The 13077-nt window shown below is 33.0% G+C and overlaps 1 protein-coding gene and 1 long non-coding RNA gene across 2 annotated transcripts in view; one reads left to right on the top strand and one right to left on the bottom strand.

The window, feature by feature from the left end:
- Positions 1 to 396, bottom strand: part of LOC146906093 (uncharacterized) — a 615-nt gene extending 219 nt beyond the window's left edge. The window contains exon 1 of the mRNA XM_085728736.1: positions 1 to 396. This exon is cut by the window's left edge and continues 219 nt beyond it. Within this exon, the coding sequence (XP_085584862.1) occupies positions 1 to 396 (396 nt within the window).
- Positions 397 to 8386: 7990 nt separating this feature from the next.
- On the top strand, positions 8387 to 11307 carry LOC146906092 (uncharacterized). Its single transcript, XR_015017991.1, has 3 exons — positions 8387 to 8771; positions 9286 to 9569; positions 11059 to 11307. It is a non-coding gene; the product is annotated as an uncharacterized LOC146906092 (long non-coding RNA).
- Positions 11308 to 13077: the final 1770 nt, after the last annotated feature.

Raw genomic sequence — 13077 nt, 5'->3', positions numbered from 1 at the left:
CCACGGACCCATAAAAGAATTTTGTAGCCTAGTCAAATCCGCCCAAAGATTTCTCCGAAGAATGTAAGAGGTGCTAGTATAAATTCCAGCAATATATAATCTAGTTCCTCTGCAAGTATACTCCAGAACCAGACATTGAGAAGAGACAAAAATCACTTTAAAGATATACTCCGAACCCCACACAGCCCAAAGGTTTGGAATGAGCGGATCCCTTTTATTCAAACAATAATTAGTAACATGTATATTTCTCCAAAACCAATTAGGAATAGAATCGTACTCCACCATAGGTTCCGAAATAAAAATCAATGACGGATTATTCAACCGACACATATCAGCAAAAGCAAGGCGGGAATCATTGTTTCCGATTCCCCTTATATTCCAAAAAATAATATTCATTTAAACGGCGGGAGTGGACCCCTGGATCGGGTTTTAGGTGGAACCTTAGGCATATCTAATTTTTTCTTCTTCTGTGACTTGGGGACTACATCAATAAAAGGTGCATCTTCATTCACCGCGGCTTTCAACAACCAATCTTGCATAAAATTTAAATCTTTCTGAACTACCGGATGTGTCGGCACACCCTCAGGTGCCACAATAGAACTAACATCTGGTGCATTGTCTCGGACGGGCGACAGAATATGCACCTGATGTTCTTCCTCATTTCGAACAATTACCTCAGGTACATTATTAAGTGGAACTGTATTATGAGTAATAACAGGATCAGTAAGAGTAGGATCAGTTACCACTGGAGCCGGAATTGATGATGATACATTTGCTCTAATGTTGAGAGAATCATCCTCCTGGTTGCGATCAGCTGCTGCACCCTGTAATGCTGCCCTTTCAGTGGATTCAAGGGTGATTTGGAGCGGAATGCTGATGTCTCCTTGCTGACTTGCATCCATGTCCTGCTCCCTAGGTGTAATTTGTTCTTGCGTGTCCAAAATGTCCGTTTCCTCAATTCTGTCACTTGCTACAGTTGCTGCCAGTATCATTAGTATTTTAATTTTATATTTCTATTTAGAATTTTTTTATTTATTTATTTTTATTTGAAGGAATTTTTTCAACTTTATTTCAATATATGATTTAGAACTATGTTATGTATGAAAATTTAATTATTTGAACGAATATTTGAACTATATTTTAATATATGATTCATAAATATGTTTTATATGAAAATTTAGCTTTTTTTTTAAAAAAAAAACTTGGTATCCAGTTCAAGAGTCAACTAATTTGAGAAGTCCAATTCCATTGTCTACTTGTAGGGTCTCCATTTAAACCCAAAACTTAGCTCTGTATGGACTTAACCCACCTAAAATTTAGCATCACATATAGAGCCCTTATTATATATATATATATATATATATTGATATATGTATATTATGTCACATCTTCAAATGAATTGTTTGTTCTATAACGCGTATATATTATGAATTAATGAAGCAACAAAAACTATGAAATAAGGAAATTAAAATATTTTTGAAATAAATTTTGTTGTGAACCTATGGATATACTGTTGAATAATACAATCATATCGTTTATTCAATATAAATATATGACCTACTTCACACTCTAATGCACTATTTGTCAGTGAAGAAAACTATCACGTCTTCTCTAGTTTATATTGTTTGCCTAAGAATCATCCACGATGTTCCACGCTTGCTTTGATTGTTGATGACAGTCAATTATGCGCTATTTTTAGTGTCATTTTCATCACATTTTGGAGTTCACAAGGCAACTTAAGCAGCAAGAAAAGCAAGAAAAGCATGAAAAGATGATAAAGTGCTAAAAAGAGGAAAAATTGAAGATGCTGGAAAAACGCCAAAAACGTGTCACGATTTGCCAAAACGTGACACGATTTTACCAGACCAGAAAAACATGCTTTCGACATTGGGACAAAACGTGTCACGATTGCAAAAACATGACACGATTTATTCAACTGTTTTTAAAAACGTGTCACGATTTACTTAAAACGTGACACTATTTTAGGCGAATTTCTGTGCCTATTTAAGCTGAAGTCTATTCCAAAAACAAGGGTTACGAATTCTGGAGAGAGAAAGTGCGATTTGCAGACCTGGAGACTGAAGAACGGGGCGATTTCCTCCATTCTTTACCAGTTTATGTATGTTTTAATTCTTTCATTGATTATGCTATTTGTAAACTCAATTATGAGTAGCTAAATCCATTAGAGATTAGGTCTGAGATGATTCGTTGTAACCCTAATTGAGATATTATGTTGTGAAACTCTATTTATTGTGAATGATATTCTAGTCTTTATTCAATTCAATTGTTCTTAATGCTTTTTATATCCTGATCAAATATAAATATGATTTAGTGAGAATGAATGACTACTGACCATAGCTTTCTACTTAGACCTATTGAATTGTTCTAATAAACATGGTTAGTCTAGGAATGGATAATCGTTTATTAGTGATATTAGGTTAACGTGCTTTAAACCTTCAAAGATTATTAGACCACCTAAGGGATTAGGGGCTGTAGTTTAAGAAGAGGGTCCTAACTCAAGGGATTGATTAGGACTATTTTGTTAACTATCGTGGGATTAGAAGATCATTCATACGAATAGGTGCAACATAACAATTAGGGGAACATAGATGATTCGAAAGACCTGATCTCATCTCTCTATTATTTTCTAACCAAATCTTTATTTTATGTTATTTAATTTTATGCAATCAAATCTACTGCCTAGTGGCAAACCAAAAATAACTTTTACGCATCCTAAATATTTTACCTTATTGCTGAATTGAGATTAACACAGTCCTCGTGGGATCGATATTTTTACTACTTCGATAGTATTTGGTGCACTTGCCAAACGTCTATCAAGTTTTTGGCGCCGTTGCCGGGGACTGTTGAGTCATTTCAATTTGGTAATTACGTTATTATTTAGGATTTCTGTCTTTTATATTTTTGTATATATATATATTAAAAAAATAAAAAAAAAATATTATGCTCTTTATTTTCTTCTCATACTGTGCTACTAAAAAGTTTATCCAAGTTTTGCAGCTATGATAGACAGGTTACGCCTCTATGACACAAAAGAGATTTGGTCCTTGCAGTATGAAAAGTATATGCTATCTTTGAAGATAAAATATTTGGACTCGATATTAAATTTGAGAAGTGGTCATTATGAGGCGAATCAACCAGGTAGTGATGGTGAAGGGAAGAAAGAGGTGATCAACATCGATTACAATACTCAACTTCAGAATATTTTAGATGATTTCTTGGTGTCAAATCAAGTTTCATTTGAGAAGTTTGATCTTAAGTGTGGTGATCTTGTTGAGAAAGCACATGAGTCTCATAGGAAATTGGTTCAGATGAAGAGTGAGTGTCACAAGGTTGTGGTGGAAGAAAAACCCAAAGTAATGAGTGTTGATATTTTCCCAAGGTCTGGACCAACGGAGATTAAGGAAATCACTTGTGTGCAAATGGATGCATGTCCTTCTCTACGGTGGGAGAGCTTAAATTTCAAAGGTTTAACGGTGAGAGCATGGGAGCATCTACTTCTTTGCTACAAATTCATGGAATTCCTACCAAACAAGAGGAAGAAGAAGGATGATATATTCTTTCTATCATATTTTCCACCCTAACATTGGTTGAAGCGTCAAGCTCAATGACGTAAAAGAAAGCGCTTGGTGGGAGGCAACCCATCCTTTTTATTATGTCTTTATTTTCAGTATTTTATTTTTATTGTTGAGTCAGACAATTGTCAGTATGTTTGAATAACTCAGTTGTATCCCCCTGTTATGTGATTGAATCTGAACTTGTTTATTATTGATGAATTTGCTTGTTTGTTGACTTTTTACAGTTTAGTAACAAATAGTTGTTCAAGTGGTATTCCAAAAGTTCAAAAGGAGGAGTGACTTGGTATTTCAAAGGCGAAGTGTACGGCAGTTAAAGATAGGTAGTCACAACTCCCAGATATCATAACTGTAAGGTTCATGGCCAAATTTTATTTTCCCAATTTACTTATATAGAGTGTTCCATGCTTTTACATTTCTAGAACTTGCATTGTTTCTCTACTATTGATTGATCTTTGTCATTAGCACACTGAGGCAAAAGTGCTTGGTCCTGTGAGCCTTTTGAAGCCTACCCTGATTTTAATTGTTATATTCTATCCTTTTCTTAACCAATTTGAGCCGGTAGGATTAGAACTTTTTGTTCGGTGACAAACTACATTACAAGCTTAGAGACTTTTAGGACTTGTCCCATATTGCTTTTCTGAGTTAGGCATTGTAGAATGTTGCTAAATAATTAAGATTGGGGTTGCTATTGGAATTTGCAACCAACTAAGTTTGGGGCTGGGGGTACTAGAGAACAAAGAACATTATCATGAAAAATACACACAAAAATGGTGTATGGTGTATCAAAAAAAAAAAAAAGGGAGAAAAGAATAGAATGAAAAAAGGGACAAAACATTTAAAATCCGAGTAACTTTAAACTCGATTGTCCCAATAGTTACAAGTGTTCTCTAGTACCTTTGCAAGAATTGTTGTTCCATAAGGTGAATGAATGATGGATTAAATTGTGTGCTTAACTTCCGTAGGAATGCCTAACTCAAATTTTGTGTAGCCTACTTATCCAAATATTATCCCACCTTCACCTAATCCCCATTATAACCCTTAAAGACCTCAAAGTGTGCATTGACATGGATTTTGATTGACGTTTAGAAACTTTTCAAGCGTATGGTAATATGTAGATTGCATGTCGACTGTGTGTGAACCCTTTCATATTTTTGCTTGGAGTTGTGAATTGGTGGATGCGTACAAGTCAAACTAGCTCATCTTTAGCTAGTAAGGTGTTGAACTTTTGGGTACTATCACTTGATCAGGTAATTGTTATTTTACTGTCAATTGTCAATATTGCAAGTAGATTCCTTGAGGACAAGGAATGGTTCAAGTTTGGGGCTGTGATGACAGTCAATTATGCGCTATTTTTAGTGTCATTTTCATCACATTTTGGAGTTCACAAGGCAACTTAAGCAGCAAGAAAAGCAAGAAAAGCATGAAAAGATGATAAAGTGCTAAAAAGAGGATAAATTGAAGATGCTGGAAAAACGCCAAAAACGTGTCACGATTTGCCAAAACGTGACACGATTTTACCAGACCAGAAAAACATGCTTTCGACATTGGGACAAAACGTGTCACGATTGCAAAAACATGACACGATTTATTCAACTGTTTTTAAAAACGTGTCACGATTTACTTAAAACGTGACACGATTTTAGGCGAATTTCTGTGCCTATTTAAGCTGAAGTCTATTCCAAAAACAAGGGTTACGAATTCTGGAGAGAGAAAGTGCGATTTGCAGACCTGGAGACTGAAGAACGGGGCGATTTCCTCCATTCTTTACCAGTTTATGTATGTTTTAATTCTTTCATTGATTATGCTATTTGTAAACTCAATTATGAGTAGCTAAATCCATTAGAGATTAGGTCTGAGATGATTCGTTGTAACCCTAATTGAGATATTATGTTGTGAAACTCTATTTATTGTGAATGATATTCTAGTCTTTATTCAATTCAATTGTTCTTAATGCTTTTTATATCCTGATCAAATATAAATATGATTTAGTGAGAATGAATGACTACTGACCATAGCTTTCTACTTAGACCTATTGAATTGTTCTAATAAACATGGTTAGTCTAGGAATGGATAATCGTTTATTAGTGATATTAGGTTAACGTGCTTTAAACCTTCAAAGATTATTAGACCACCTAGGGGATTAGGGGCTGTAGTTTAAGAAGAGGGTCCTAACTCAAGGGATTGATTAGGACTATTTTGTTAACTATCGTGGGATTAGAAGATCATTCATACGAATAGGTGCAACATAACAATTAGGGGAACATAGATGATTCGAAAGACCTGATCTCATCTCTCTATTATTTTCTAACCAAATCTTTATTTTATGTTATTTAATTTTATGCAATCAAATCTACTGCCTAGTGGCAAACCAAAAATAACTTTTACGCATCCTAAATATTTTACCTTATTGCTGAATTGAGATTAACACAGTCCTCGTGGGATCGACATTTTTACTACTTCGATAGTATTTGGTGCACTTGCCAAACGTCTATCAATTGTCCCAAGTCCTTCGAAAGTAAGGGTGCTTTGAACGTCCATAAAAGGTTTGAATGTCAAGCTAAAACACGTTGCGATAGATGTGGTAAATTATGCTCATCTATTCTTTCTTGTTCTAACCATATGAAGACATGTCAACCACAGAAGCCGCAAGTACATAATCCTCAATGAATTTGAAGAATTCTCCAAGAAGATATATTGGAGAACAAGCCATATTTCAGTTTATAGTATAGGATTTAATCTTATTTCTATCAGTTTTTTATATTCTCTATAAGATTTAGTTTGTCGACTATATATTCTTAGGTTTGAGTATTTCATTATTATAATTCTTGCATGTATGGATAAATTAAATAAATAATTCATTAATTTTAGTTAAATTTCTTGGACTTCGTATTTTTATTCTTTTTTAATTATGTATGAGAGTAGGATGAAATATTCTATTAGAGGATAAATCTCTTCATCTATTTTTTATATAAATTTTTAAATGCATTATCTTATTTGTTCCTTTTGTAGTTTATTATTCATAGCTCCGGTCATGTGTGATGTATTCGGAGTTGATTGTAATTTGAAATCTATATTTGAAGCATGAACGAACTTCATAGGATTAAACGTAATTAAAAGCTTACGAGGAACGGCGCAAAAACAAACCCTAGCAGACTCAATGGTTTTCAAAATTCACATAAAATTATAAACTCAAAATGGACAAATTTTTTATTAATTGAATATTTTAATGGTGTGTATTTATGCGAAGTTTTTATTTTGTTTTGTTTATGTAGTTTTCATGTTGCACCCTTTTGAAAAAAATACTCATAACTTAATAAGATATTAGAAAATTATCATTAGTATTTTTAATTTATATTTCTATTTAGAATATTTTTAGGATTTTCTCTTTATTTATTTTCAATTGAGGGAAGATTTATATGTTATTTAAATATATGATTTAGAAATATGTTATGTATAAAAAAAATGAGGGAAGATTTGTTTTGTGTTTAAATATATGACTTAGAAATATGTTTTATATGAAAATTCTAATATCTTAATAATATATTATTTTTTTTTGATAAGCCAAGAGCAAAATGACATCCAAAAGAATAGTGTCCAACTACGTTGGGACCCTACTCTAATATGCTGTCAATTGCTCATAAATATTATTAAAAAAAGGAAAAATTACATAACATTATAAAAATATCATTAGTATTTTAATTTTATATTTCTATTTAGAATTTTTTTAGAATTTTTTTATTTATTTATTTTTATTTGAAGGAATTTTTTCAACTTTATTTCAATATATGATTTAGAACTACGTTATGTATGAAAATTTAATTATTTGAACGAATATTTGAACTATATTTCAATATATGATTCATAAATATGTTTTATATGAAAATTTAGCTTTTTAAAAAAAAAAAAAACTTGGTATCCAGTTCAAGAGTCAACTAATTTGAGAAGTCCAATTCCATTGTCTACTTGTAGGGTCTCCATTTAAACCCAAAACTTAGCTCTGTATGGACTTAACCCACCTAAAATTTAGCATCACATATAGAGCCCTTATTAAATATATATATATATATTTAATAAGATTCAATTAGTAATCTATTAAATCATATTTAGGGTAATGTCAATATTTAATATTTTTACTTAACAATTATTGTATATAAACTAAGAGAATATAAACTTATTATTTTTTATTTACTTTAGAGATCATGTCATAAACTATATATATATATATATATATATATATATATATATATATATATATATATATATATATTGATATATGTATATTATGTCACATCTTCAAATGAATTGTTTGTTCTATAACGCGTATATATTATGAATTAATGAAGCAACAAAAACTATGAAATAAGGAAATTAAAATATTTTTGAAATAAATTTTGTTGTGAACCCATGGATATACTGTTGAATAATACAATCATATCGTTTATTCAATATAAATATATGACCTACCTCACACTCTAATGCACTATTTGTCAGTGAAGAAAACTATCACGTCATCTCTAGTTTATATTGTTTGCCTAAAAATCATCCACGATGTTCTACGCTTGCTGTAATATCCCGCTTAAAACTTAGTCAGTTATCGGTGTCCTGAAGTGCATCTGAGCAACCTTCATGAGAATGGTTATTTGGTAAATGAAGCTTTAAGACTTTGAAAAGGGAAAATAAAATAGTCATTTCCACTTGTAGATATTTTTATATAAGACAAAATGTTTCTTGATTTTTCTCACTTTTCCTTCATTTCCTTTATCTCTCTCTCTCTCTCTCTCTCTCTCATTAGAACAGATTTTTCTCCTATCTCTCTTTACTCTCTCGGCCACCACCCTCTCCACTCCAATATACTACTTCTCATCCAAATCCTACCCAACTACAACATGTAACCATCTATATGAGATCCTTATGACAAATTAACCTAAGGTGTGAACTCTAAAACCTCCTCCTCCCTCAAGTATGCTCTCTGCCGAGCTCTATCTCTCTTCAAAGAATTGTAAAAAAAATGATTTTTGGTACAGCAATGGCCATGCACGTGTGATTCATGGTATTTGAGGCCTGATTGGGTGATTAGAGGCAAGAGATTGGAGATTGGTTGGAGGTTAGAAGCATGGGTGTGTAAAATTGGGGGTTTAAGCTTGTGATTTTGGATTTTTTCTTGGAAATTACAAGGTAATAAGAAAATAAGTTGTTTTGATGATGTTAATTTATAGCTTAATGTTGTTTATGTTGGTTCTAGAATGGTTGTGAGGATTAAGTTGTTTATAGTTAAGTTGTATGGAATTTTGGGTTAAAATTCGTATAGACCTATCGTCAGAAAAACGGCCATAAATTCTTGTGCTGACATCGTTTTTGTGTGGGAATTGAACCATTGGAAAATAGATAAATTTTAACACGGAATAGGCTCAGGAAGAAGTTAATTTCGTTATTCTATGATTGAGAAAACTGAGTTAGAAGTCTGAGTTGCTGAATTAAAAATCTGCACCATTGTTGTTGGAATGTTTATGTCATAGCTCTCTGTTAATACATCACTTTGGAATGAGACTTGTACCATTAGAAAGAAGACAAAAATTAACTCAAAATAGGCTTTGGAATGACTTAATTCAATTATGTTACGAAGGAGAAAAATACGTTACAAGTTTCAGTTGTTGAATAAAAACTTGCACTAATGTGGTTGGACTTTTAGGAACCAAGGAAGAACGTTAAATTGTGGCATGTGGAGTTATGAGGTCAGTAACGCATGTTTGAGTTGGATAAAGGAAACAGAAATTGAGCTTGGGGTTATGCATAAGTTGTTAGACGAGTCACAAAGGATTAAAGCATGATTCAAACTAGTACATGTGTGGGTTTAGTGTTGCATTTACATGTTGGAATGAAAGAATCACGTGTGGAGTAGAGGTTGAGGATTGAGGCAGAACCTTGGGCCTGCAAGCTTGAAGATGGAAAATTAACAGCTGGCAAAATGTTAAGGTGAGTTCCTTTAGTTAGTAAACCCACCTTTGGGTAGTAAATTATTCCATTAGAATGCTAATATGGGATTATGAATTATTAGAATATGTTGGCATAATTGTATCAATGCTAGATCCCCATTATTTTGTTCTAAAATTTCTTATGTCATTGTGCAATACTACTTTAGTCCTAAAGTTGGAGGATAGAATTTGAATGGAAGATTGATATACATATAATTTGGAAAATTGAATTGTCACATGTTTGGTTATAGTTTACTCTAAATTCTCTTTTATGTTATGAATATGTTTATGTTAGTGTAGATGTTGGAGGAAATTGTTTAAACAAGGCCAATGATGAATTTACTTATGTAAATGATTGAGAAAAATATTGGAAAATTAATACTTGCCTTGGTTACTAGTATCGATTATTTTTTTAAAAATGATCTTTACAAGAAAGTTTATTATGCCTAAATATAGCCATTGTTCGGCTAGAATATGAAACATTCATTTTTATTCGATTACGTAACCAAGAATGTTTTAAGATCCTTCAACATGGATAGTAGCGTAAACATGTTCATATAATATTATGCAATCCTCCAACTTAGGTGCCATTACATAATTATTGCACATTGACATAAGAGATGTATTTAGAACGAGTATGTCATGTAAACAATTCATGGGTAGATTTCCAATTAATGGAAGTAAAGAATCCTAGTTATGGAAGTTCGGCTTAATTAGTCGAATTTAGTTTATCAGGATATGGGAAAATCTTATGACCTTTTAGGAATGGCATATGACAACGATATGCCTAGAACCATAATAGGTTAGTATCAGAATTAATTTCAGAATAAAGACGGAATCACTACGTCTTTATTATCAGTTTCAGGATGTTTTCATTAAAAGAAAATTAGTGAAGATAAGTTAGTCCTCTTTAACTCCCCGTTAGTAGTGGAGTTGAGGGTTCTTTCAGTTATCAGAAAATCAGTTCAGTTTATAATATTAAAACATGTTTAAATTGTGGCTTTCGCTATCCCGCCAGTTGGATACGAAAGGTTCCCGCCAGTTGGAACGGGCACTATCCGTAAGGATGACCCCACGATAATCAGAGGAGTCCGGTATCCCCGTCAGTTGGGTTCCCGCCAGTTGGAAATTATTACCGGTCAGAGTGGAATAAATTCCGGGGTTACTCCACCTGGGTTTATTCCGTAAAATCAATTCAGATAATATTGTTTGTTCAACGCTAACATTTCTAACATAATATGACAGACATTATGACTATAGTTGTGAGTATGATTTCAGCATTAGAATCAGAATTGTATCAGTTTTTCAGGTAGCGATCCTAGTTATCCCCCGATCGCTCAGTTATGCATGACACAACTGTATAAACCCAAAAAGGGTTGAGTTTAGAGACAGATGGCGATCCTAGGTTCCCTGAGATTGCCTACAACCTAGGATAGGAGGGAACTCACTGAGACATCCTGTCTCACCCCAATCCCTTTTATTTTTTTCAGATCAGCAGGTTGTACGTGGCAAGGAGATAATACAGGAGGCTGAATGATATATTTTCACATGCTCGTGTCGTACTAGTTCAGATTATTCATTACGGTTCCAGACATGTATTCAGATAGTAAATGTACGATCCTGCAGTGATATATATATTTACTCAGTCGAAATTTTTATTATTGTAATTTTAATGTATCCAGTACTAAATTTAATGCACATTCTAAATATTCTAGATAAGTTTAGTATGGGTGTTACACTTGCTTTGATTGTCCCAAGTCCTTCGAAAGTAAGGGTGCTTTGAACGTCCATAAAAGGTTTGAATGTGAAGCTAAAACACGTTGCGATAGATGTGGTAAATTATGCTCATCTATTCTTTCTTGTTCTAACCATATGAAGACATGTCAACCACAGAAGCCGCAAATACATAATCCTCAATGAATTTGAAGAATTCTCCAAGAAGATATATTGGAGAACAAGCCATATTTCAGTTTATAGTATAGGATTTAATCTTATTTCTATCAGTTTTTTATATTCTCTATAAGATTTAGTTTGTCGACTATATATTCTTAGGTTTGAGTATTTCATTATTATAATTCTTGCATGTATGGATAAATTAAATAAATAATTCATTAATTTTAGTTAAATTTCTTGGACTTCATATTTTTATTCTTTTTTAATTATGTATGAGAGTAGGATGAAATATTCTATTAGAGGATAAATCTCTTCATCTATTTTTTATATAAATTTTTAAATGCATTATCTTATTTGTTCCTTTTGTAGTTTATTATTCATAGCTCCGGTCATGTGTGATGTATTCGGAGTTGATTGTAATTTGAAATCTATATTTGAAGCATGAACGAACTTCATAGGATTAAACCTAATTAAAAGCTTACGAGGAACGACGCAAAAACAAGGTTGCATATAGTATATTTATGGGGAACTCACTGAGACATTATGTCTCATCCCAATCCTTATTTGTTTCAGATAAACAGGTTGGATTAGCAAGCTAGTAGCCGAATGGATGATGCGACAAGTGTTTGTTTGTACTGCTGTAGGATGTATGGACAAACAAGGTTGCATATAGTATATTTATGAAAAGCTGAGTTGTATTTATGTTGTACAAACACATTTGTTGTATAAGATTATTCATCTGGCAGTTTTAATGTTGTAAATTTTAATGTATCCAGTACTAAATTAAACACACGTGCTAGACTTTCTAGATACGTCTGGTATGGGTGTTACATTTGGTATCAGAGCAGGTCGATTTAGACCGTGCCTTGGGTCATTAAATTACAACTAAGGGAGTGGGACCATTGGGTTCCGGGTAAATGTTCTAGTTGTTGTTGTTAGTTGAGCCTGATCAACTCAATTTAGCATTCAACGATTAGAATGGATGCCTGAGAGCTGAATAGGACCCAGGAGGAACGAAGTATGTGATGAAGAAGTTTGATCGTGCCAAAAGGTGGCCGGTGAACAAAGCAAGTAAAAGTGGGAATCCTCCGGGAATATATATAAGGTATGTTAAGAATGAACGTTCCGACAATGTCGGGTAAGATGATAGTGATACTCCATGTATCCGTAAGTGAAGAAGTTGAATATATGTATTTAACCATGACCGAAAGTTTCGGTAAGAGTAGTTGTTGGAACGGGTTTATGACATTCTGGAATGTCAGTGCAAGGTTACAAGATAGATAGGAGTCGACATATGTTGACGGAGTCGGCAGGCTCTCAGGAATAGCAATATGTGAATGAAGTTAAGGACATGTATGTGCGGAAAGTTGCGTAATTGACAACGTAAAGAGGTAAGTTAATCGTAGTGGAGGAAGATAAGGATTCAAGAGAAAGTTTTGTGTTATCCGGATTAAGGCATTGATTTCTGACGTGCCAAGAATTGTATCAAAAAGGTTGATGTTGCCATGAATATGTTATAGAATGTTTCACGATGATAGGAATGAATGATGTGCATTGGTTACTTGAGAATAAAAGTTCATACAAAGAATGTTTCTGGAAAATAGAGTTGGAGAAGC

Source organism: Medicago sativa, chromosome 7 (assembly GCF_051527215.1).
Source record: "Medicago sativa cultivar Bolivia chromosome 7, Bolivia_mono, whole genome shotgun sequence".
NCBI classification, from domain to species: domain Eukaryota; kingdom Viridiplantae; phylum Streptophyta; class Magnoliopsida; order Fabales; family Fabaceae; genus Medicago; species Medicago sativa.
Note: the sequence above shows the minus strand (reverse complement) of the source record. Positions and strands in the feature narration are given on the sequence as shown.